The sequence below is a fragment of the Protomyctophum bolini genome, assembly GCF_963924005.1.
Source record: "Protomyctophum bolini genome assembly, chromosome: 8".
Classification (NCBI taxonomy): Eukaryota; Metazoa; Chordata; class Actinopteri; order Myctophiformes; family Myctophidae; genus Protomyctophum; species Protomyctophum bolini.
The window spans coordinates 43,685,898-43,713,190 of record NC_137869.1 but is presented as its reverse complement, the minus strand read 5'-3'; the positions used below and the strand labels follow the sequence as shown (position 1 = coordinate 43,713,190).

At 42.8% G+C, this 27,293-nt stretch overlaps 1 protein-coding gene across 2 annotated transcripts in view; it reads right to left on the bottom strand.

Moving 5' to 3' along the window:
- The window catches only part of rubcn (rubicon autophagy regulator), a 473,816-nt gene that overhangs the window by 21,299 nt on the left and 425,224 nt on the right, over positions 1-27,293 (bottom strand). For both annotated transcript variants that reach the window (XM_080770244.1, XM_080770245.1), the window contains exons 4-12: positions 25,688-25,771; positions 24,377-24,536; positions 15,539-15,645; positions 15,073-15,412; positions 10,723-11,268; positions 7,527-7,619; positions 6,741-6,856; positions 4,209-4,407; positions 1,814-1,924 (exon numbers count right to left, since the gene is read on the bottom strand). In XM_080770244.1, the coding sequence (XP_080626370.1) occupies positions 1,814-1,924; positions 4,209-4,407; positions 6,741-6,856; positions 7,527-7,619; positions 10,723-11,268; positions 15,073-15,412; positions 15,539-15,645; positions 24,377-24,536; positions 25,688-25,771 (1,756 nt within the window). The remainder of the gene's footprint in view (positions 1-1,813; positions 1,925-4,208; positions 4,408-6,740; positions 6,857-7,526; positions 7,620-10,722; positions 11,269-15,072; positions 15,413-15,538; positions 15,646-24,376; positions 24,537-25,687; positions 25,772-27,293) is intronic.

Genomic DNA, 27,293 nt, shown 5'->3' with positions numbered 1-27,293 from the left:
GCTTTGTAATAAATTAAACTACTGCTATACATCTTTACGTCTTTTTTAGCAGAGGAAACAATTAATTTCCAGATAAAACGTACTCTGCACATCATCACGAGCCATCTTCTTAAACCAGTCACATGTCAAAACTATACAACAGGGAAACTTTGACAGGAAAAGACTCACTCACCGTATAGAAGAATAAGTAAAACTCCTTAGACTAAGCTCAGGTGCTGAGAATTACCTTCTGTAATGTCTACGCCCACAATCTGGTGATGTCACCAATTAGTAATTCTCAGCACCTGAGCTGTATTGTTTTGGAGCTCTTTAAGAGTAAGTTCTTTGTCTGTGAAAGCACTGACAAAGGTCTGAGGACCGAAACGTTTTTTAATTGCACCATGAGCACAGAGCACCATAAGAGCATGATAAAATAAAAGAAAAAATGTCAGTCTCAGTCTAAGGAGTTTTACTTATTTTTCTATAGAGTGAGTGAGTCTTTTCCTGTCAAAGTTTCCCTTATGTTTTTGAGACCACCGCTACCGTAGTCAAGTTTGAAAAAAAGGACGAAGAAAGGCGCAACAATAGTTTTCTCAGTGCTTCAAAACTATACAGGCATACCTGTGCCAGCACGCCTGACCTGAAGGCGGATAACGACATGTTCTATATTTCACACAAAACACACCCGAACAGCTTCCTGTGCCTTCGCCTCGCAGGTTCAAAGTACCATGCGTGCTTAAGGTTAATAGGTGGCCACTAGGCTAAGCCTGGTCAAACATATAGTTGATAAGAAAAGGATGTTCACTTCACGGCGTCACTTCAGTGCATCTGTGTTTGTGTGTTTTTACCTGCACGGGTGTAATAATGAACCATGTGGATGGTTATGAACTATAGGTTCACAGCAATAAAGGAAAGAAAAGTGGAACAAGTTTACTTAACCCATTTAGACCCGAGGTCGATTCTACAAATGTCTTATAAATCCTGACAGTTTTTTGAAATAAATAATTTCTATGTCAGTGGTTCTCAAACCATTTAATGTCAAGGAGCCCCAGAATTATATGAATTTGGCCACCGACCCCCATTTGAAAATATGTTATTCCAGGGAACCCCCACAGGAGCAAAGATTTGAGTTAAAAATGTTCGCTCCTCTGCAAGAATATACATTCAAAGATTGGAGCCACATTTTCATGATTTTTCAAAAATAGCAGATGTACAAGCTCGTAGCTATGAGCTTGTAGATCTGCTATTATCTGATCTGCTAGTATTTCACAGGGGGAAACTAGGACAGAATTAGAACAGATTGAAAATAACTTTTTACTTAAAGGAGAATTCCATGCTAGAAGGCTTTCTCATCTTTATCTGTGGTCGTTACGTCCCCACCAAAGAGGTCCAGGTGTTATTTTGTGCAAAAGTGCATTATTGGCTATTTCCCTTTTTTTTATTTAGTTTTAGTCAGTCTTTTGAACACATTTTCATAGTTTAGTTACAATTTTGACTGAATCGACAGTTGATTTAGTTGACTGAAATCTATTTTGGCGGACCGTATAAAGGCTAATTTTAGACTTGGTTGCAGGCCGAAAATAGCCTATATCTAGAAGCTCACAGTCGACAAAATCGACATAAATTATAATGCATTATAAAATGTGATTCTAATGCATTGTAGACCAGACCTTTGAGCAAAGTGTTACAACACAGACAGACCCCCCCCCCCTTCATTGGCACATGCTAACCTTTGACCTTAGTGCTCCCCCTTATTGGTGCATGTTAACCTTTGACCTTAGTGCTCCCCCTTATTGTTGCTTGTTAACCTTTGACCTTAGTGCTCTCTCTTTACCTCTCAGTTCACACTCCTCCACCTCCTCTCCAGAGCCCGAGTCTGACAGACCCTCCTCGCAGGAGTCCTGAGAACTTCTCCTGGAGCCCCCGCTGTCTGTGGAATGGAACACTGGAGAGAGAGAGAGAGAGAGAGAGAGAGAGAATGAGAATGTGAAGAAAGAAAGAAAGACTTTGTTTAGAGAGTTTGTTTAGAGAGTAATTATAAATGCCCAAGTCCGGACTTTTAATGTTTGCTTTAGGGCAGTAAATGACGACGTAAGACATCATCTTGGCTGATATAAATACTGCCCTCGCCCTTTTATTTTAAACGTGTGTGGCCAGTGATTCAGAGGGCCGGGGCCACTTTAACCCATTTAGGCCTGACGTCGATCCTACAAATTCTAAATCCTGACAGTTTTCTGAAAAACCCTATGTTTCTATGTCAGTCAGGCGTTCTCAAACATTTTCATGGTAAGGACCCCCAAAAATATTGTAATGTAATTGGCCCGCCATCTCCCATCTGAAAATATGTTGTTCCAGGGACCACCGCAGGCAGAAGCAAAGATTTGAGTTAAAAACGTTCGCTCTGAAAGAATATATTCAAAGATTTGCGCCACATTTTCACGATTTTTCTAAAATAGCAGACCTACAAGCTCGTAGCGCGGCACTCTGTGCCGCGCTACGAGCTTGTAGATCTGCTATTTTTCCAATAGCTAAAACATAACATAATGCTTAAAACACCAAAAGATGGTTCCCGCCCAGCATGGGTTAAAGCACATCATATGAGAGGGGATAAACGAATTAATGAATGAATGAAGTCACTATCAGCAACCTAACTCTGCTAACTAAGTTTCAGCGCAGATGCAAAGCACATGTACTGTACTTTAAACTTCAAGGAGACTATTTGTAGTTGCACACAGGCCAGGGAAATCGGACCCTTTCATCTTTGACCAGTGGATAGCAGAGCCAATTGTTTCATAGATTAAAAAAAACAAAAAAAAGCTCACACCCGTGTGAAGTGAGGGGGCGCTCTTATCACATCATCATGACGGAACATGTCGATTTGCTCAGACACATATGACGTAAAATTCACCATTCATTGTCAATGGGAATGTAATGTTCGTGTAACAGCGGTTTTGCCAATGTGAGACTGGTATGCAAAACGAACAGCACATACTGGTTTGTCCCATCACACAAGATATGAAGATATCAGAGTGAAATATGGACATGAGGGTATTGATTTGGGCTCACTCTTTGTGGGCACTAACAGAGAGACTTTGCATTATGCTACATGCCTGCCTGTCACTTGTGGAGCAATAGAAAGCTCTTGTTGTAAAGGTATTGTGTATTGTATATTTTAATGTATTAAGTTAAGGTTACGCTTGCGTCCCTCCCCACATCAACGACATTGGTAACCAAAACACATTCAACGCATCATTTAAAAAAATAAAAAAATAAAAATACAAATTATGAAATGTGTCCGATATATTTGTATAATTAAATTATTGTCATATCTGCCCTGTGCAATTTGTGATTATGAAGCCTAAAAGGCAAACGGAAATACAAATTGTAATGTTCAATGCAAAAAAAACTAAAAACATCACGCTTATTTGTGTGGCAATTAATCGTCAATTTAACCCATTTAGACCTGAGGACGTTTCTACAAATGCCTTCTAAACCATGAGTTTTCTGAAGAACGCATGTTTCTATGTCAGTGGTTCTCAAACTATTTCATGTCAAGGACCCACAGAATTATATGTATTTGGCCTCCAACCCCCATCTCAAAATATGTTGTTCCAGGATATATATTCCAAATTCGTGACACATTTTCACTTTTTCTTTTTTTTTATCAGAGCTACAAGCACCGAGTGCCGCACTATGAGATTCAAGGTTCAAGGTTCAAGGTTGTCTTTATTTGTCTCCTTTGGGAGAAATTTATCTTGGAGACAGAATCACAGCTGCATACAAATAACAGACACGTTCACATACGAAAAGGAAAAACACCATGAAACACCCACATACACCAAACAGGGATATTGCACACATTCCCTTGATAAAGTGCAACTAGTCAAAAGGAAGTGCTTTTGGCAAGTCAGTAAAGTGCATTCGGCAATCTCTGATCGAGCATTTGATTGACAGGGGAACAAAAAAGAGTGTTTAAATCTATTATACACACACCGTGGAGTTCTATACCTCCTAGGTAGATTGTAGATCTGATATTTGTTTTCAATAGCTAAAGTATAACATAATGCTTAAAACACCAAAAAGGGGTTCCTGCCCAAAAACGCGTTAAATAAATTTGTAACAACGTGACAGCCCTAGCTGGGCACCTCACAAGGACCGGGTGTGCTTGCCCGACCGTGCACCTCTTTTGTTAACTGTGGCTAACGCTATATAGCGCTATTATAGCTTACTGTGCTGCGAGGACGCGCAGGGTGGCAGGAGGCTGTGTCGGATCTGCTGCCTGCGCAGGCGGATCTTCTGCTTGAGCTGCTGGATCTCGGAGTCGCTGTCCCCGTCCTCCTCGCCCTCCTCCTCCCGGCGACGCATGTTGCACTTCATCAGCTCGATGGCCGCGATCAGAGACTCCGAGATGCTGAAGTGGGCGTTCTCCTGGAAGACGGCGAGGCGAGAGACAGGAGAATTATCACGAACGCACTGAGCACTAACTATGAGACCTAGCAGATCATGTCTGTGTGTCTGTCTGTCTGTCCCGCTGTTACAACACCTGCCCGACACCAAAGGGCGCAGCTGTATCACACACAAAAAAAACACACCTTAACTTAAAAAAACTTAACTTAAAAAAACTTAACTTCAAAAAAACTTAACTTAAACAAAAATAACTTTTAAAAAAATCTTAAAAAACCCCAAATATGTACGAGCTGCGTTCGCTTCCCGCGTCTTACTTGTTATAGAGGGGAACGGTCGGGTAAACAGTCGCAACTAGAAAAAGTTGCCCTTCTGGGCACAGGTCTCCACCAGGAGGATATGAGTGCGTGTGTGTGTGATGTTTGGCAAAAATGTTTAGGGGTAATATAACCCATTTAGGCCAGACATCGAAATAAAAAAAATGTTCGCTCTGAAAGAATATATATTCAACGATTTGGTGCCGCATTTTTACGATTTTTCAAAAATAGCAGACCTACAAGCTCGTAGCGCGCCACTCGGTGGCACGCTATGAGCTTGTAGATCTGCTATTTTTCAATAGCTAAAGTATAACATAATGCTTAATTAAAACACCAAAACGGGTTCCCGTCCAGAATATGATAAAAAGGTTTTGTGTGTGTGTGTGTGTGGCGACTTCGCCTGTTGTAGCGCCACCATGACTGATTTGAAAACTGTCAAGTGGCATTGCTTCCTCAGCCTAGTGGGAATATGCATGCACAGTGTCACCGCAATCGGTTTGTACAAAACGGGTACAAAGCGGGCTACTCCTGAAAACTTTAGAAGCCAATCGTATAGCCAATCAGGATGGATTATGAGAAATCAAACAAACCAGTATTGATCACTTGACTATGGAGAGCATGTACTACCGATTTGCGTGAAATTTGGATAAAATCTGAAGGAGTAATTTTAGAAAATGTGTTTTACATAATTATGTCGGCCTCCTGGTGGTGCTATAAAGAGCACAGGTGAAAAAATTCCAGGCAAAGGTTTTTCCTTGGCCTCTAGGGAGTTGGCATACAAAGTTTTACACAGATACCGTGCAGTTAGAGGTAAAAACACTAATCGGCCAGTTATAGCGCCACCATGAGGCTGAGTTGAAAATGTTCCAGTGGCATTTCTTCCTCGGCCTAGTGGAAATGTGCGTGCACAATTTCACGGAAACCACACGATGTGTTCATGAATTGCGGCATTTTGTTTGAAACCGAGCACTCCTGCGAACTTTGGAAGCCAATATTTTTAGACAATCAGGACGGAGTCTGAAAAATCTGAAAGACCCGTTTCGTTGAATGTCTCTAGAGAGACTGTGTACCAATTTGCGTGATGTTTGGACAAAATCTGTAGGTGTACTGTCCAAAAACTGTATTTTGCACAAAGCGGCCTCCTGGTGGCGCTATAAGAGGCCAATGTGAAAACCTTGGGGCAGACGTTCAGCTGTGGCATTCAGGGAGTGTGTGTGCAGAATATGGCTGCGATCACACACACACACACACACACACACACACACACACACACACACACACACACACACACACACACACGGACGGACGGAATGCAAAACATAATCTCTCCCCATGTCTTCGGCCTGGTGGAGACAATTATCACACGGCTCGGTTGAATGCTTGATTCCGATCAATCACTGAATTCATCGGTCACTCTGTTAACTCAATACCAGAGCGTTCTCTAATCAAAGGCTAACGACCATCTGGCTCATATCAATCTGTGCCGCCTGATTTTGTGCCGTATCCAACACGGCAACCATGTAAACAAACACACGCACGCGGTGTCAGTTACAGCTAAACATTATTCTGTTCTTGAAAACATTTTAGGCTCTAGAAATAGACAATTTACAGTAAGTGAGTGTTGACTCTTCTTTTGTCAACACTATTGTTTGTCTCTAAATGTCTCAATGAATTGAATACACAGAACCACAGTGGAAACATTGGGTAAACTATTTTAGCATTCTTTTGTGTGAATCTGTGCCTCTTTTGCAAATTGATAATAAAGTATGCATTCAATCAAAAAAAGGTAAATGCTCCGATTGTGACAGCTCTGGCCTACAGATGTGTGAGGAGGAGTCTTCCCTTTTCCCACCCTAAATTTAGATACCAGGATTTTTTTTTGTGAGGGTGGCATGGAGAGAACATGCAAACTCCACACAGAAAGGCCTTTTTGCCAACCCCACCTAGACACGCCGCCAGCGTCCCCAGGGGGGAATTGAGGGGGGGGGGGTCTTCTTCCCAACTCGTAAAAAAAAAAAAAACAAGCAGACTCTCACTGACCTTCTCCAGGTCAGCACAGCTGCCAAAGTCCTGCTCTGACAGGTAGCTGATGAGGCTCTGGCCTTCCGACGGCTTCCTGAACATTCCATCTGGAACACTGCTGTACTGGGAGCCGTCTGAGAGAGAGAGAAGAGAAGAGAAGAGAAGAGAAAAGAGAGAGAGAGAGAGAGAGAGAGAGAGAGAGAGACACACACACACACAGTTGTGAGAACGTAAACATTTTAAGACAGTGATTTGTTTCTGAATGCCATTTGCCATTTATAACCGTTTGTGTGTGTGTGTGTGTGTGTGTGTGTGTGTGTGTACTGCAGTGGTCAGTGTGTGTGTGTGTGTGTGTTAGGGCATTAAGCAACTAGTCGACTAGTAAACTACGTAGGCAACTAGGCAACTAGTAAAAATGACTAGAAGTGAATGCCCTAGTGCGTGCGTGCGTGTCTCGAATGCGACCCCAATTAGATGACTGCTCAGTGTGAATGTCCCCGGCTGCTCAGCAAGTGTGTGACCCGACAGACATTGCCCTTCATTGGAGCGGTGTGCACCGCTCAAACAAATATCATACTCACAAGGCTCCATAGATACATATCATATAGACTCCATATCGAAGGATAGGAGGTAAAGGGGTAAAGGGGGGTAAATATCATACTCACTAGACTCCATGTAGAGGGAGCCAGGGGGGGGTAAATATCATACTCACTAGACTCCATGTAGAGGGAGCCAGGGGGGGTAAATATCATACTCACTAGACTCCATGTAGAGGGAGCCAGGGGGGGTAAATATCATACTCACTAGACTCCATGTAGAGGGAGCCGGGGGTGCTGCCATCGCTGCTCTGGGTGGAGAAGGGGTAGTCCTTCAGGCCGCAGACATCACCAGTTGACTCTGAGAACCGGAACCAGCCAGTCTTGAATTAGTGACAAGACAACGATAACGACGTCTATACCTTCAGGTGTTGGAACTCGACAGGCGGGGGGGGGGGGAGCATGCGTCGCCGTGTGTTGCACATCGAGGATGGAAAGCGAAGCATTTCTGCACTGATATGGCATTGGTTACAGACAAAGTCATTCCCAAAGAAGAATAAAAAACCCAATAATAAAGACAATAAATAAACTTCATAAGGATGAATCATTTTAGAGTATGCAGTCGATGGCAATAAGACGGGTAACAGCTGCAATATTAGTCTGTTCCCAACATAACTACTGTGTCATTGCCGATAGTTCACATCCGTCCATTTTTATTGCCAAAACCACAAGGCATAGCCTATCATTATTTGGGCAAAAAAATGACAGATTTGATAGATTTTTACAGTCATTTAAAGCCCATCAGATCAATTTTCTTGGATTTGTCATGTTTATGCATGGTGAATTTAGATTCTGAAGTTTTTAGTACTCGCAACATTCCTCTTCAACCCAACATAGAATATACAGTCATTTATTCATATACAGGCGTAGATGAAATGTAATCAAAAGGGACACTGACAGTGGTATAAAATACATCGCTATGAAGTTTAAACCATGAAGTGAATAGAATAGTCTGTCGGGTGGAAACCTCATTATGTGCAAAACTGTTACTTTTCAGGACTCTCATTAAAAGCAGTGGTTCCCAAATTGTTACATGTCAAGGACCCCCAAATTGACACTATAATTAGCCCCCCATTTGAAGAGATACTGCCAGGGACCCCCATAAGAGGAGATATCTACGGCCGTAGCAGTGACTCTCAACCCGTTTAACAGAGGGCATGCGCGTGACATCACCATCAAAGCTGGAAGTTATGCCGGGAACGCCTACTGAGAGGCAAAAAAACTACTTTCTGGCCTTGACAGCCCATATACATCCACACAGAAAAGTCCTATCTGATTGCATTAAACAACATTAAACAATATTAAACTCACTTTGCCTGTTGCTTTGCCACTCGATGTGCCATTCACTTTAAGCATGCGCATACGCTCTATTTCAAGGACCCCCAGTTTGACATGAATTAGGATTATTTAATGGCATTTCTATCCCTGGGACCCCAGTTTATATTGTAAAATCAAAGTAAATGTAACAGGTCTGTTTGGTTCCATTTGTATGCTCTCTGAGTTACAGACCCATAAGGGTCCATTTGGTTCCTATTAAATTATCATTTAGCTGCGGACCCCCTAGAACTCTCTCAAGGACCCCTAGGGGTCCCCCGGACCCCACTTTGGGAACCACTGCATTAAAAGAAAATAGCAAAAGTAGCAGCTCGACAAGCTCCAAAACGTGTCGTGTTTTCCAGCTTGCGGATATGCTCCTTTCGACGCTTTTGTGTGACGCTGTAGTACAGGGTTCCCCCAATAGGAGGGGTCCCAGATATAAAATGGCATTGCATGGGGGTCAGTAGCCTATGCATGTCAAACTGGGCATCCTTTTCAAATGAAAATTAATTTTCAGGGCACGACGTTGACCTCACGCGTGCGTGCGTACGCGTACGCTAGTCAAAATATGGCCCTTGAGGAAAATGTATTGGGGAACCCTGCTGTAGTATGACCAAGTAGGGCGCTATCTAAAACACACGAAAGATATGGAGATAAAGAGGTTTCTGCCCGACACAATATGAAAAAACTAAAACCAAAACATATGAGCGTGCATGGAAACAAACACAGCACATCACTGGACATCGTCTCATCTTGACTTCACCAAACAAACCAAACCAAAAACAGGAAGAGCAACCGGGAACTGAAATGGACACAAAACGGGCACAAAATGAGGAACCAAAAAAAGCTTTTCTCCGTCAGAGAGAGATGTGGGGGGGGGCGGGGCGGTGATGTATCGTGGTATCAAATGCAAAAGGGAAGTTTGCGTGACAATGGATTTACAGTAGAACTGCACGGAACAACCTGCTATGGGGTCCTCAATTATTATGGTGATTTTCCGGTGCCCGCCTCCTTTTGCGCAGACAGATAAAGAGATTGAGAAATAGATAGATGTAGGAAAAGACAGGGGACAGAGGGAGATTCAGAGGAGGAAGAGTACGGTTACACCTCAAAAGCCAAAGGAAAGGGTCCGTTATAACAGCAGTACCATTAGGAGGAGGGATTATAAGAGGTTTATTTTGGAACCGTTTCCGATCTGTCCAGAGCTGGTTATGTGGACTTCATGTCATGTCTGCTAAACTATTACAATACCGGTGGCTCTCGAACCTTTTCACTTCAAGGACCTCCATAACTCCCCACCCGCCCCCCCACCCTATTTTCGGTGCATAGCATGCACTTATGCTGACTTCTATGAAAATATAGAAGCCACTTATGCTGACTTTTATGGAATCTAGAAGCCACTTATGCTGATTTCTATGGAATCTAGGGGCCACTTATGCCGAGTTCTATGGAATCTAGGGGCCACTTATGCTGAGTTCTATGGAATCTAGGGGCCACTTATGCTGACGTCTATGGAATCTAGGAGCAACTTATGCTGACGTCTATGGAGTCTAAAATGACTGAAACCAGCCGTGGTGACTGAGAACGTCAATCCGTGAGTGAGATTTCAGTTTGCACAACGAATAATGACGACATCTTCAGTTCTAAAAAAAGAACGTCCCATCAGTCTCTCTCCACCCACTGACACAACACAAGCCGCTTCCCAACCGTAACCTTTCAACCTAGGAGCACCTCTAGCTAGCTATATCTTTAGCAAACTTTCAACAGCAACTATAGCCAAACTGTGACTTGGAGATCAGCTACTTTTTCCCTATTTTATTTATCATACAACAAAGTGGTAAGCGTGTTCACCACCTGACCCCTTAGCCTTCACATTTTGGAAACACGTGGTTGCCCTAATAAGAGGACAACCCAAACTACACAGTAGAAATTCTCGCTCGAGTATAGCGAGACGTAGCGGGGAGTAGTAAGTAAAAGTATACCGAACATTGGAATTGCACTCCACTAAAGCAAAATGCACCTCAAAACAAATGCACTCGAACACTTTTTACACATTTACGACCACGACACTGGGTCGACTGACTCACCGCGTCTGCTTTTCTGACTGACCCCGTCGGACAGCGAGCGGATGTGACCCCGGGGCATCCCCCCTACTCCGCGGCCCCCCGGGCCCCCCCCCGTCGCCGCCGCCACCGCCGACCGCTGGCCCTCAGAGTAGGAGGAGCGCCTCGGAGGGGGCGGGCCATGAGGGACGGCCAGGGAGCTCTTCCGCCTTCCCTGGGGCTCCGCCCCCTGCTCGCTGCACGGGGTGGAGCTCCGGGAGTCGTCGCCGCCGCCACCGCCACTGCCGCCGCGGCTCCGGTTCCGTTGGCCCAGGTTGCCGATGGCCAGGTACTCTGGGCCGTCGTCGTAGTCGCCGTCGCCCGAGTCCACCCCCCCGCCGCCTCCTCCTCCTCCTCCTCCTGCCTCGGGGTCGGGGGGTGGCGGCGGCGAGGGGCACTCTGTCAGGGAGACGCGCGGGACGGGCGAGGGGGAGGAGGGGCCGGGGTGAGGGGGAGGGGTCACGCCCCGTTGGCTCTCCGCGGGCCGGGAGACACACACCCAGGGAGCTCCCAGGGTGCTGCTGGCAGGATCTGGAAGACAACGTTTGACGATGGGTTAGGGTGGATACAACAGGTGCTCACTAATTGAGAATACAGCAGGGATAGGCTATAGGGTCAATTTGCCCTCTGCCTGAGCCAACAGTTCTTAATTGAGGAGGTCAGCATGACCTCAGCGCAGTAGTATATTTGAGCTGGCCTTTTCCACAGGTTAGTAAGGAGGGGGGTCGTTTTTGTAGGGCTCCTATATTCAGCTATAGTGTAGATTTTTTGTCCTGACACAAACATTTTAAATGCCATTGACAAACGAATGGGGGAATTTACGTCATGTGTGTGCGGGGGAAAAAAATAATCTGTATTTTTGTCCTATACAAAGCTACAAGTATGCTGTGTAGCTTTGCATCTTTGAAATCAATAAAAACTCAAAAAGGGTCGCGAGACATTTCCGGGGGTCCCCCCAGCAAAAAAGGTGGAGAACGCCTGTCTAAACGGAACGGGAACCCCTTTTGGTGTTTTAAGCATTAGGTTATAGTTTAGCTGTTTGATATCTACAAGCTCGTAGCAGCGGTGAAAATGTGGTGCAAAATCCTTGAATATATATTCTTTCAGAGCGTTTTTTTTTAACTCAAATCTTTGCTTCTGGTGGGGTCCCGGGAACGACACATTTTCAGACGGGGGGGCTGGCGGCCAATTATTATTTTTGGGGGTCCGTCCTTGACATTAAAATGTTTGAGAAACGACTGACATGGAAACATAGGGTTTTTCTGAAAACGGTTAAACCTAAAGACGCTGTGGTCAGAAGCACGGCCCCCGAGTCCACTGTGCACTGTCGAGTTCCCAAACGAAGCATTCATGCTAATTACTAATTAACGTTTGTGCTCAAACACAGCACCGGTAGATGGTTGCTAGGGGGTATAGCCCTGACGACTCACCCCTCGCTCTCTTTTCTCTCCCATCGTCAGCTGGGACAGAGAGGGCTCTCTCGTCGTTAAAATTCGATTTGTGAAAAAAGAAAACGCCCGACGCTAGTGTGTGTGTGCGCGCGCGCGCGGCGGCGTGCTGAACACGGTCCGCTGTGAGGCCGGCATTTTGAACGCTCTAGAGCAACACATTCTTCAGTAACGGACCATGTCTGTGAACAATCAGGCTACTGTGCGCTCGCTAAGTGTCTCTCACACACACACACACACACACACACACACACACACACAATGCTGTATTCGTATCCACAATCACTCCCTCTCTGTTGGTTACAGTTTAAAGGACCACTTCACCACTTTTCAACATATCTTCATTGAATAGGTCCTCACTAATAATCATGCTAAATTTGCACAATTCGTTTCTACTCAGTCTGTGTCTCATAGGAAGGGGCTTTGGGCAGTTCAGAAACCCGTCCACCAGTGACATCATCGTTAGGCAGATTTTTTTTTTTAAACAAGATATTACCAAAATGTTTAGATGTTTATTATTGTGAGAATGATGGCTTCCATTTTCGCATTGCAACTTTTCAGGACTAGAAAGCCTGCAGTTTCTATTAGCTTGAATTCCCTATTGATGATGTCACTGGAGGACAGTTTCTGAACTGCCACAGCCCTCCTATGAGAAACAGACTGAGTAGAAAGAAATTGTACCATTTTATCGTGATTATTAGTGAGGTCCTATTATATGAAGATAGGTCGAAAAGTGGTGAAGTGGTCCTTTAACCAGTTGACATCAAAATCTTTTTTTTCCTCTACCGTTAGGCCTGTCACAATTAATACATAATCGTTTAATCACAATTGTTTCTGAGATAATCGTCGTAAAACGTAATTTTCTTTTCCTTTCCTGTAAGCTTATTTCCGCTATTTTGTAGATTTTTTCGAAAGAAAAATATATATTAAATGCGTCAGTGATTTCTTTGCATATTGAAGTTATTCGTCATATCTGCCCTGTGCAATCTGTTACAAAGCCTAAAAGGCAAACAAATTGTAACGTTCCCATGTTCAATGCAAAAAAAAAACCCACACAATTAAATTGTCAATCGCAAATATTTGTGTGACATTTAAATCACCATCTTAAATTTGGAATCGTGACAGCCCCGTTTTACCGTTGCTTTACTCAGAACCTAAAAGTCCACATACAGAACAGAGTCCTGACACCCACATTTGAGACGTCTAGTAAATATTAAAACAGAGCTCTGACTTACAGTATATATATCAGATCCGCTTTTACACAAGGATCGTTGATGCCATGTTGATGAATGGAATACGTGGGACCATAATGGAAACAAGTCCACCGGGGCTTTGTGTCATCCTTTTAGCCTTAATGTCTTGCTGTGCCACAGACTGTTTACATTTCTGACCAATAAAGTATTCAAATTTAATACGCAGCCATAGGTATAAGTTCTCCTTCGTGCCTGGGTCTATCCAGGCTCTAAATGCCGAGGTAACTTGTCACCTGACTCGCTTGTATGAATTCTTTATACAACTGTTCTGAAAATGTTATGAATTTCAATGTTACACCGATACCTTGAACTGCCATCCTGTTTTATTGTTCCATGTGTACCATGTGCCTTTTTTACTGTGTTTTTGTGTTTCGTGTTATGCTTTGCTCTAAAACCAAATCGCCTCGGGGACAAACAAATAAATTCATGAACCTGAACCTGTAGCTAACAACATATGAAACAAAGACATAATTCTGTTCTCCTTTTCAGAACAATATTCACATTGATAGGTATTACAATGAATAATGGCCTATTACTACTCCAGTTTAACTTTAACCCATTTAGGCCTGACGTCGACGTCGAAAAATGTCTATACCTATGTTTCTATATTCAGTGGTGCTCAATATTTCATGTCAAGGTCCCCACAAATTATATGTAATTGGCGGCTGACCCTCAGTGAAAATATGTAGTTCCAGGAACCCCTCTGCAGAAGCAAAGTTAAAAACGTTCACTCTGAAAGAATATACCTTCAAGGTTTGTGCCACATTTTCATGTTTTTTCTAAAATAGCAGACCTACAAGCTCGTTGCTCGGCACTCTGTGCCGCGCTATGATCTTGTAGATCTGCTATTTTTATATAGCTAACTGGAGCACGAATACTCCTTTAGCCCATTTAGGCCTGACGTCGGAAAAATCTCTGAAAGAATATATATTCAAAGATTCTTTTGCCGCATTTTGCCGATTTTTCAAAAATAGCATATCTACAAGCTCGTAGCGCGCCACTCGGTGACGCGCTATGAGCTTGTAGATCTGCTATTTTTCAATAGCTAAAGTATTACATAATGCTTAGTTAAAACACCAAAAGGGGTTCCCCGCCCAACATGGGTTAGAACAGTGGTTCCCAAAGTGGGGTCCGGGGACCCCCAGGGGTCCTTGAGAGAGTTCCAGGGGGTCCCCAGCTAAATGATAGTTTGGAACCTTAATGTACCCTTATGGGTCTGTAACTCTTGAGACTGTACAAATGGAATCATTAAATTAGTTAAATTAGTTAAATTAACATTGATTTTACTATTTAAATTGGGGCCCCTGAGATAGAAATGCCATTATACGGCGGTCTGTAGACTAATGCATGTCAAACTGGGGGTGCTTGAAATTAAACGAGACGCGACGCAACGCGGGCAGTGGAGCCACCCTTCATTGATTAAAAAAGGGAACATTCTGTGACGGAGACGCGACGGTGACGCGCCCGGTGGAGCCCCGGTGTTAGTAATTAGTCTCATGTCGCGCAGCTGCGCATAGTTTCTCCCGGCGGATCCTTCCCGGGAGCTAAGCCCATGCCATAAAAAGCATAGGTGAGTTCCAGGCTACTGCTTTAGAAGTACTAAAAAAATAAAAACATGTAGTTTTACTCCTTACCAACAGGGGGGGTGCTGTTTTGGGAGGAGACAGCTGTACTGGTGGTGGTGGTGGTGGTGGTGGTGGCGGCACAGACGTTGCTGCTGCTGGTGGTTTGTGGGGTGGTGGTATGGGTGCCGGTGTGGGTGGTTTGTGGGGTGGTGGTGGTGTGGGTGCCCGTCTCTCGCAGGGAGCAGTTGGAGGTGGTGAGCCTGCGGTTCAGGGGGGGCTCCTCTCCCCCCCGGGGACCCCCCTGGTGGTGGTGGTGGGGTTGGGGGTGGCCTCCTGACCCCGGCAGCACGCTGAGGCTCTGGCTCTTCAGCAGGCCACCGAGACACGGCGGACTCTTCAGCGGGGACAGCTGTGCGGAAGGCAATTCAAGACGTTCAGTAGTGGAGTGTGTGTGTGTGTGTGCGTGTGTGTGTGTGTGTGTGTGTGTGTGAGTGAGTGTGTGTGTGTGTGTGTGTGTGTGTGCACGTGTCCTTACCCCGACAGTGTCCACCAAAGCGAGCAGCCTGGGGTTGTTCTGCTCGACGGCCTCCAGACACTGGAACATAGCCGTCACATGGGGCTCGCTCAGCAGAAAGGCCTCCTCTGAGAGAGAGACACACAGACAGAGACAGAGACAGAGAGAGAGAGAGAGAGAGAGAGAGAGAGAGAGACACACAGAGTGACAGAAACAGAGAGACACAGAGACAGAAACGGAAAGAGAGGCACAGATAAATTGAGAGAAAACAGAAAGTGTGGAGTAGAAAGACAGTGGGCTCCGTCTTGCGCCACCCTTATCCCTAAACGTATTTGCTTTATTAGTTTTATTTTTTGACTATTTTGAAAAACATTTTAAAATAGTTCAACTTACCCGATCTACATCGAGACATTGTGAGCTTGTAGATCGGCTATTTGAACGATTTTAAGATGTTTTGTTTTTTTAACCCATTCTGACCGGGCACCCATTTTGGTGTTGGCATCATGTTATGCTTTAGCTATTGAAAAATAGCAGATCTACAAGCTCATAGCGCGCCACCGAGTGGCGCGCTACGAGCTTGTAGGTCTGCTATTTTTTGAAAAATCGAAGAGCGACTGACATTTTTAGAATCTGATCTCAGGTCAGAATGGGTTAATCAGACCAGTGTGTGTCCAGTGGAAACCTCGTATGAATCTGATCTCAGGTCAGAATGGGTTAAATAGTAAAACATGGCAAATTAGAGTTAAGGGGTGGTGCAATTAAGATATAGCCCAATGTGTTTAGACTTCTCAGATTCTGGCCGAACCCGACCATACCAGAGCCGATGTTTTTTGGGTCCAGGCTGGGCCGGAAATGTATGCCAATTAAATTATACTCGGGCTGAGCCAGATTTTTACCGAATCCGAATTCGAATAAAGATTGAACGTGAGGGCGCGGCCACTTGATTTATATATCGGCCATGTGATGTTTTACGTCGTCATTTAGCGCCCCTAAAACAAACATTAAAGTCCATAGAATTGGCTGGCAAGTGATTTACGTCACAAGTGCTCTGAACAAACATTAGAAATCCCATATGGGACGTGGCTGCCATATGACGTAATCATTGACGTAATGCATTGAATAAATCAATTATCACTGCCCCCCCCCCCCCCCCCTACCGGCCGAACGCTAAGGCCAACGGCAGCTCAAAGTGAGCCGTCCGACCTTCCTAGCCTGTTATTAAAAAAAGAACTGCCAAAAATGGCCAAAACTCCAATCCAAAATCGGCGACCGGGTGACTTTGCGGACATTAAGCGCATTATAAGAACACTTTTGGAGGTGGTTTCGGGCCTGAAATTATGGCAAATGTTGATGCCTAGTTAGTGACGGGCCTTACTTTTCAGACCCGTTGAGAACTGTGTGTTTTTTTCTCTCTTTAAAAAAATAAAAAAACAGTGGATGATAAAACAGTCCGGCCCCCATGTTCCGTTCTCACGGTTGACTAAATCGTGTCCTCAGGATCACACAATCTGATTATGAAAGATTACCGACCATAATTACACCGGATTACATTCAGAAAATGTATAATTAGATTATAGTTCGAGGCGGCTTGATCAAATTTTTGGGATTTTCTAAAGATTTAATCCATTTCCAACCCTCCACCACTCAGCATAGTCTGTGTCCCTTTCTCTCACCCCTCATGTGTGGTTTTCAACCCTTTTCACATCAAGGTCCATTGTGTATTCTGCATTTGAGCCACGGACCACCATTTGACGAGATTTAGCCTCTCAGACCCAAAACTAAAGAACATTTTGTTGTCGTTAGATAAGATTTTGAACCACAATTCTATGCTGTATTGATGTTGGTACCATTAGGAGAGATAACAGGCAAACGTTGATCAATTTAACAACTCTTCTATATTCTACAAATTGTGTACTGTAGATTACTTGTAAATTAAATAATGCAGATGTTTAACCCATTTCCCATGGGTTGGAACCCCTTTTGGTGTTAGCATTGTGTTATGCTTTAGCTATTGAAAAATAGCAGATTTACAAGCTCATAGCGCGCCACCGAGTGGCGCGCTACGAGCTTGTACGTCTGCTATTTTTGAAGAAGCATGAAAGTGTTTGAGAACGACTGACATCAAAAAACAGCTTTTTCAAGAAAACAGTCAGGATTTAGAAGACATTTGTAGAATCGTCGCCAGGTCTAAATGGGTTAACAATAATTTACCTCTTGAGAGCGTAAAAATGAAACCATTGTACTCTCTCAAGAGTTAAAAATCTATAAGGGTCCATGTGGTTACCAACTCTCGGTCATTTCGCTGGGGACCACCTGGGAACCCCCTCGAGTTCAGATTTTATCTGCTCATTTCTCTGTGTCATCACTTCCAAATCAACTTCATTATCCGGTATCCTGTGGTTTAGTTATCTCGCCTGATTGGATAAAATTGATATCCTGACCTGGAAAATGTATTTACCGTTTAGTGATTTACTGAACAAACACTCTGTAGCAACGAGTGCTGTCACAATATGGACCTATTTAACACTGTTACTGAACACTCTATACTACAGCAATGAATACCATCACAATATGGAGCTATTTAACACTGTTACTGACTGAACTAACACTAGTCTATAGCAATGAGTGCTGTGCTGTCACAATATGGACATATTTAACACTGTTACTCAACACTCTATACTACAGCAATGAATACCATCACAATATGGAGCTATTTAACACTGTTACTGAACACTCTCTATACTACAGCAATGAATACCATCACAATATGGAGCTATTTAACACTGTTACTGAACACTCTCTATACTACAGCAATGAATACCATCACAATATGGAGCTATATAACACCGTTACTGAACACGCTATACTACAGCAATGAATGCCATCACAATATGGAGCTATTTGACACTGTTACTGAACACTAGTCTATACTACAGCAATGAATGCCATCACAATATGGAGCTATTTGACACCGTTACTGAACACTAGTCTATACTACAGCAATGAATACCATCACAATATGGAGCTATTTGACACCGTTACTGAACACTAGTCTATACTACAGCAATGAATACCATCACAATATGGAGCTATTTGACACCGTTACTGAACACGCTATATAGTCCATGGGCCATATGAGATGTGACAATACCGAAAGGTGGCAAAGGCTACTTATCATTTTTGAGAAGCTCTATGTCTGTAGATAATATTTTGGTATGATAACCCTTCCTAAGTGGTAGCTAAATTGGTGTTATCAGCTGATAAAGGTACCCTCCCCCATAAAAAATGCCATTTTAGATACAGGTGCATATCGTGATATTGGCTCATTTTCAGGACATATGTCAATATGGTTTGCTATAGTGTTTGCAATCATTTTGAAGAGGACACTTTAAGCTTTCATTCAAGCCCTTTTGTGTGTATGTGGGACAAGTACAGTGGTTACCAGTGCTCTTCAAACTTAGAATAAAACATTTTTTACACAATATTTTCCTAAATCATATTCTTTCTTTTAGTTCTGTGCCATCAAGAAACATCAGTGACACAAAACACAGAATCTGGAATACTGATATGACTCTAAGGATTCAGGAAATGTATAATTTACCTTCAATATTTTGTTCTAGGGGGGTGATTTTCAGCTTTATATTAAGCAATCAGTTTTAATGTGATCAGACCATAATTGCAGCAGATTAAGTCAATATATCATAAGAATCGTTCACTTGATGATACAAGCACCAAATTTGGCACACAAGTGCTTCAGAACCTACTCTCTCAGAAAAGTACGTTGTCTACTTAAAAAAAAGAAAATGGCCACCATTTTTCAAGATGGCCGCCTTTCAAAATGGTTTTAAACAGTGTTTGAACTATAGTTTGATTGAATAATCCTATTGTGATGGCCTATACATCGAAATGTATGTTTCTGGGTATGATAAATCCAATTCTGCATTTAGCATATCAAAATTATTTAATATTATGATGATACAATGGGAATTAAACGATAAAGTGGGGCAGATACGGAGATAAGTCAATATTCCATAAGAATCTTTAACTTGGTGATACAAGCACCAAATTTGGAACACATGATGTCCAGGATGTCCTTTCTATGAAAAGCACGTTATCCAGCTGCCAGTTTTCAAGATGGCCGCCTCGTCAAATGCAAAAAAACAAAACAATAAAAAGGTTTTCGAAGTAGAATTTAAATGTGTGAATGATCCAAGTATGGATCATTCATGAAAATGAATGTATTCTGACTGTAAGAACTCAATGGTGTTGGACTTCAATTCCAATATGGCCGCCAGTTTGCAAGATGCAGCTATTACGGGTCTCAAAATTAGCTTTTTCGGAAGCTATCTGATCATAGATATTGTTGAAGGGCAACATCATTTGTTGATCATGCATTGAAATGCTGTGATCAAGCTCTATTGGTTTGTAATGTTGTATATAAGAGTGATGTCAAAGCACAGCCATGAGGACATACTGGTGACATCACTGCTGTGAGACTCAGCATGGGGTTCAGTGTCTGCTTGTAGCGTACTAGCTGTTGTAGTGTACTCACTGTAGTTTGTTGTATACTTTAGTGTCCTAAATGCTAATTAGCCCCTGTATATATCTCCACTAGAAGTTTAGTTAGTTGTAGTATTGTAGTTGATAGCCGCACCTGAATTGACAAGATGTGCCAGTGTGGCTTCAGTTACCTGGATGGTGTCAGATCCTACAGGACTTAAATGGCACTGGATGAACAGTCGTGCTAGGTGTAGGGCACCAGATGCTTGAACCTAGATCATGGTTCAAGGTTGGACTTTGTTGTTACATCTTGTGTACAGGTACACAAGAGTAAAACTTATTTTTGTTTGGCTTCCTTACAGACAATGCAGTGGCATAGATAGAATAATATTCAAGCAACAAAGTAACAAGTAACATTACATATGTAGATGTGCATGTTTCCCTGTAGTAGCAAAGTTAGGTAAACTTTATCCTTGGTTCTTATTAGTTCGTTCATGTATCTGATTGTTTGGGGAAAGAAGCTTATTTGCGTCTATTTCCAGTGGCTTCGAGACTGCGAAAACGTTTTCCATGTGGCAGCATCTCAATCAGCTGCTCTATTAGAGGAATGCTGGAGTTTCAGTTGCTAAACATTTGCCCGAAATCTTTTGTGATACTTTGTACTGTTTTGCCTCAATGTATCCTCACTGCCACCTCCATCATCCAATCTGGATGAGTCTAACATGATGGGCAGCACAGGTGTATTGCCTGAAATACGGGAAGACTTCAACTTCAACTTTCGTATCTGTTTGACAGAGGAAACACTTCCTCCAATCAGTTTTAGTAGCGGAACATCTTGTGTTATACGGTTAAAGGCTGAGGGCTAGATCCTTTTACCACCCAACCGTAGAAAACATCAAAGCACATTGAAATATGGGATGCTTCTAGGTTGAAGCACCTGGTGCCCTACACCTAGCCTGACCATTCATCTGGTGCCCTACACCTAGCCTGACCATTCATCTGGTGCCCTACACCTAGCCTGACCATTCATCTGGTGCCCTACACCTAGCCTGACCATTCATCTGGTGCCCTACACCTAGCCTGACCATTCATCTGGTGCCCTACACCTAGCACGACCATTCATCTGGTGCCCTACACCTAGCCTGACCATTCATCTGGTGCCCTACACCTAGCCTGACCATTCATCTGGTGCCCTACACCTAGCCTGACCATTCATCTGGTGCCCTACACCTAGCACGACCATTCATCTGGTGCCCTACACCTAGCCTGACCATTCATCTGGTGCCCTACACCTAGCCTGACCATTCATCTGGTGCCCTACACCTAGCCTGACCATTCATCTGGTGCCCTACACCTAGCCTGACCATTCATCTGGTGCCCTACACCTAGCACGACCATTCATCTGGTGCCCTACACCTAGCCTGACCATTCATCTGGTGCCCTAAACCTAGCACGACCATTCCTCTGGTGCCCTACACCTAGCCTGACCATTCATCTGGTGCCCTACACCTAGCCTGACCATTCATCTGGTGCCCTACACCTAGCACGACCATTCATCTGGTGCCCTACACCTAGCCTGACCACTCATCTGGTGCCCTACACCTAGCACGACCATTCATCTGGTGCCCTACAGGCCTACACCTAGCCTGACCATTCATCTGGTGCCCTACACCTAGCCTGACCATTCATCTGGTGCCCTACACCTAGCACGACCATTCATCTGGTGCCCTACACCTAGCACGACCGTTCATCCAGTGCAAGTCCTGTGCGATCTGTACACCATCCAGGTAACTGAATCCCTGTTATCCTTGTCTCAGCTCTCCCACACTGACACATCCTGTCAATTCAGGTGCGGCTATCTAACTACAATACTACAACTAACTTAACTTCTAGTTTATATATATATATACAGGGGCTTAATATTATTATTATTAATATTTAGACACTAAAGTATACTACAAACTACAGTGAGTACACCACTACAACAGTTAGTAAACCACAACTACAGCTAGTACGCTACAAGCAGACACTGGACCCCATGCTGAGTTTAAACCAAAACCAGGCTTGTTAAATCCTGTTCTGTACAGCCTGGTTTATTCCGTTCCACTAAAGCCAAGCGAGGCTAAGAATGGGTGGATTTAGCGAGCCAGGATCACAATGATCTTGTCGAGTAACTTCGACAAGACTGGTGAACCGTGGGTCAAGGGTTCAATAGTGGGTGAAACGTTAAAATGGTAATATGTTGTAAAACAATGAGTAATGGTAATATTTAGTGGTTTTCACTTTTATAAAAAAAAAATATATATATATAATATATTCTTAACCACTTGCACGACAGCAAACCTATTCACCAAAAGTAGCTGATCTACAAGCTCACAAGCTGTCATGAAGTTGTGTAGCCTATACGTATATTTTGGTTCTTTGATTTTCTATAGTGCTTAAATTAGTCCTTTAATGCAGACCGATAAAAATAAGGCAACATAAACCCATAATAATTGAATAAGTGTGGAAAACATCATTGGTTTGTGATCAGATTGACTGCTTATAATGAACAGTAAAGACATCAGGATTAGGTTAAACCTGGCTGTTAGCCTGGTCCGGAGCAGGTTAAGTCCAAATAATTATTTTCCATGGGAACTAATGTGGCATTGCTTTCATGAAACCGAATCAAGCCTCAACATATCCAGGTTAACTGGCCAAGTTAATTTGGCAAGATTAACCAGTTTTCATGAAACCGGTTAATCGCTGATCCAGGCTATAATAAACCAGAATATCTGTTAAATCCGGGTTTAATCGCTAATCCAAGTTACGTGAAATAGGCCCCTGGTTGTGCTTTGACATCACTTTTATATACACAATTAAAAACCAATAAAGCTTGATCACAGCATTTCAATGAATGATGATGTTGCCTTTCAACAATATCTGTGATCGGACAGCTTCCGAAAACGCAAATTTTGAGTTGCATCTTAAAAACTGGCGGCCATATTGGAATTAAATTGACACCATTGAGTTCTTCCAGTCAGAATATATTCATGTTGATGTTTGGAGCAATGTGTGGATCACACATTTCTGTTCATTAAAGTTCTACATTTGACGAGGTGGCCATCTTGTAAACTGGCGGCCATCTTGGATTTTCAGCTGGATAACGTACTTTTTTTAGGAAGTACATCCTGGACATCAATTGTGCCAAATCTGATGCTTGTACCACCACGTGAAGGATTATTATGGAATATGGACTTAATCTGCCCCATTTTATCGTTTAATTCCCATTGTATCATCATAATATTAAATAATTTTGATTTGCTAAATGCAGAATTGGATTTCTCATACTCAGAAACATACATTTTGATGTATAGGCCATCACAATAGGATTATTCAATCAAACTATAGTTCAAACACTGTTTAAAACCATTTTGAAAGGCGGCCATCTTGAAAAAAGGTGGCCATTTTTTTTTTAAGTGGACAACGTACTTTTCTGAGAGAGTAGGTTCTGAAGCACTTGTGTGCCAAATTTGGTGCTTGTATCATCAAGTGAACGATTCTTATGATATATTGACTTAATCTGCTGCATGGTCTGATCACATTAAAACTGATTGCTTAATATAAAGCTGAAAATCACCCCCCTAGAACAAAATATTGTAGGTAAATTATACATTTCCTGAATCCTTAGAGTCATATCAGTATTCCAGATTCTGTGTTTTGTGTCACTGATGTTTCTTGATGGCACAGAACTAAAAGAAAGAATATGATTTAGGAAAATATTGTGTAAAAAAATGTTTTATTCTAAGTTTGAAGAGCACTGGTAACCACTGTACTTGTCCCACATACACACAAAAGGGCTTGAATGAAAGCTTAAAGTGTCCTCTTCAAAATGATTGCAAACACTATAGCAAACCATATTGACATATGTCCTGAAAATGAGCCAATATCACGATATGCACCTGTATCTAAAATGGTATTTTTTTATGGGGGAGGGTACCTTTATCAGCTGATAACACCAATTTAGCTACCACTTAGGAAGGGTTATCATACCAAAATATTATCTACAGACATAGAGCTTCTCAAAAATGATAAGTAGCCTTTGCCACCTTTCGGTATTGTCACATCTCATATGGCCCATGGACTAATACTACAGCAATGAAGTATAGGACCATATTTAGGACCATATTTTCAGATGGGGGTCGGCGGCCAATTACATATATGTCTGGGGGTCCTTGACATGACAATGTTTGAGAACGACTGCCATGGGGCTTTTCAGAAAACCGTCAGGATTTTAGAAGACATTTTGTAGAATCGTCCTCGGGTCTACTGGTAAATGGATTAAATTAAAACGGGCCGCTGCTAAAGGGACTCCCTCACCGTTGTAGTACTTGCGCGTGTGTCCCGAGTGCCTGAGCAGCGGCCTGAGCTGGGCGGACAGCTGGTGGATCTGCAGGCTGTGGAGCAGCCAGCGGTCGGCCTTGTAGCTGTCACCGGTCATCTGCAAGCCACTGGTCAACACTGGCTCCAGCTGACTGAACTGGAGGGGGGGAGAGACAGAGAGAGACAGAGAGACAGAGAGACAGAGAGAGAGAGAGTTGAAATAGATGTTCTGAAGAGTCATGATTTTTAATTGCGCTTTATGGTTTTATCTTTAGTCATTATTCCTTTTTCTTTTTCTACTGTACTGTGTTTTGGCATTTCCTGCTATAGTAAAACCTTGAAACCATACACACAGTACCGTGAAAATAAAGAGAACATTAAAACAAAAACGTACCCAATTATTATTATTATTATTAATTTATTTTTAGCTAGTGGTGGTGGAATTTAACTCCAAAAGCTTTGGGTGAATGTTTGTCTTCTCTACGGTACCACCCAGTTTGGGAAGTGCTCAAACATCACTTACATTTACAACACCTGTGCTATTGCATTTCCAGTTTCTTCCAGCCACTTGGGTAGTAAAGTAGGCTTGATGTTTTCCCACCGCGCCTGTTTGTAATGTGGGAGTTGGCGTAAACTCCTTGGAACTCAAGTATGCAGACAAAAAGAACCAATTATCCTCCCCCTTTTCTCTACCTAAACAACTTCTAGCCACCTCAAAAACACACAGAGGGAAGTCTACACGAGATAGTAGATCATGAACAGGATCTGCGAAGACCCCAACGATTGTTGCACGAAGCCCACGAAGCCCGCTATGCTTGCTTGTGGGTGTCACACGGTGTCACGCGGTGAAAATAGCCCATCGAGAAGCTCATGACGCATTGCTGACACAGTCTGGTGCACAGCCAGCCAAACACACCACGGAGGAAGAGCGGAGTCCAGGGCTCAAAGGTTATTGACCCTCACAACAGAAGCATATAGCTGGAGGAGATAATGAAGGAAGGAGGATCCTCAGGAGGATTGCGACGCTACAGTGAGAAGAAGAGGGGTCGGGGGCACTCTGAAGGGTGCCATCTATTTAGTCACTTTTTCAGATAGATAGATAGATAGATAGATAGATAGATAGATAGATAGATAGATAGATAGATAGATAGATAGATAGATAGATAGATAGATAGATAGATAGATAGATAGATAGATAGATAGATAGAGTTGGGGGGTGGGGGATAGACTATTCCACCAATTGACCTTCCTGAATGAATAAATGTGACATGAAAAATAATTAGAGATAATTATTTGCCACTTGCGTACCGGTTCCACGATGGAGGCCAGGTGAGGGCTGACGGTCCGGACACACCACACAAACGACCAGTAGTCTCTGTGCTTGTAGTACACCTAGAAACACAAAGTCAACCGTTAAAGAGGTTGAATACAGAGATACAGATAAATAGAGATAGATAAATAGATGTGTTATACTGTCCATTAGTCAGTGCTTCTCATCGTATCCCGTCATAAAAACACAAAAGGTAATAATTATCAGCGCAATGCCAATCAAAAAAACGTCCCTTCGGTCAGTGCAAAAGCGTGAGAAGTCAAAATTCTGAAAAAGAAAAAAAAAAAAAAACAGCACAAAGAAGAACCCCACCCATTATTAGGAGGTCAATCTTTGAAACATCTAATTTATTCCAGGTTAAGTTACGGTCCACCTGGCTACGCGCCCGTTGTGAAGAGAAGACAACTACGACAGACACAATAGACTATTATAATGTGCTTTGTGTTTGTTTTTTCCACTACGTCACCATTCGCTTCCTTTACAAAAGGTGAACGATAGTCTGATACGACGAGACCTCAAGAGATTGTTTTATCACCAAATGCCTCTTCTCATCACTACAAAGGGTTGGGTTCCGGAACCAGACCCGACAATGGAGGAGCCAGGAATGGGTTCCAGTCACGTTTGGAAACGCTTCCGGTTCTCATTCAGTCAAGAGCTGGTATGTGGACTTCACGTTTACAATTACAATATAGCGTCAAAACCTTTTCCATTTCAAGGACCACCGGGTCCATTTGGTTCCACTTTGAGAACCACTATAATAATAATAATAATAATAATAATAATAAATAAAATAAGTATTCAATATTGTACAGTATACTATGTATGTCTATAACTTTTTTAATGAAGGCCCAAATGATATATCTTTATTTATTTATTTTAAAAATACAGGAATCATTAAAGGGAAAGGAATTTGACCATTAGGAGTAGGACGGCATTGTTAAGGGATATAACACTCATTAAAAGCCTAAATAACTTACCCTAGTCATCATGTGCATATTACATACTACACCACTACGTAATGATGTGAACTATTGTTGCACTTTGTACTGTGTCGGTCCACCCATTATTGTGTTTATTTGTACACTCACTTGTTTGTTGTAAAATGTCACAATTACTTTCATCCCTGGATCAACTTCTTTGTTTCTATTTCAGTCGAATTCCTGTGTGGCAACAGCAGGAACTTGAACTCGGTTTTGCAACCGCTATAAATCAGGAACAGCAGAGGTTTTCTAGATATTCCAAATATGTGGAGGTTCTTCCTACTCCTAGTCTCACAGTACAGTGAGATAGATGGCCCGTCAACTGTACTTTTTAAAGTAGGTCCTACTCTGATAACAAATACTCCAAAACACAGTCGGCCCGCCAGCAAATCCGGCGGTATTCACCTGGTATTCATAAACGTAACCTCAGTAAAACTACACCTAAAACCTAACCTTATTCCTAAACGTAACCTCAGTAAAACTACACCTAACCTTATTCCTAAACGTAACCTCAGTAAAACTACACCTAAAACATAACCTTATTCCTGAACGTAACCTCAGTAAAACTATACACCTAAACAGGGTGAGTAGGGATTGACGAGTG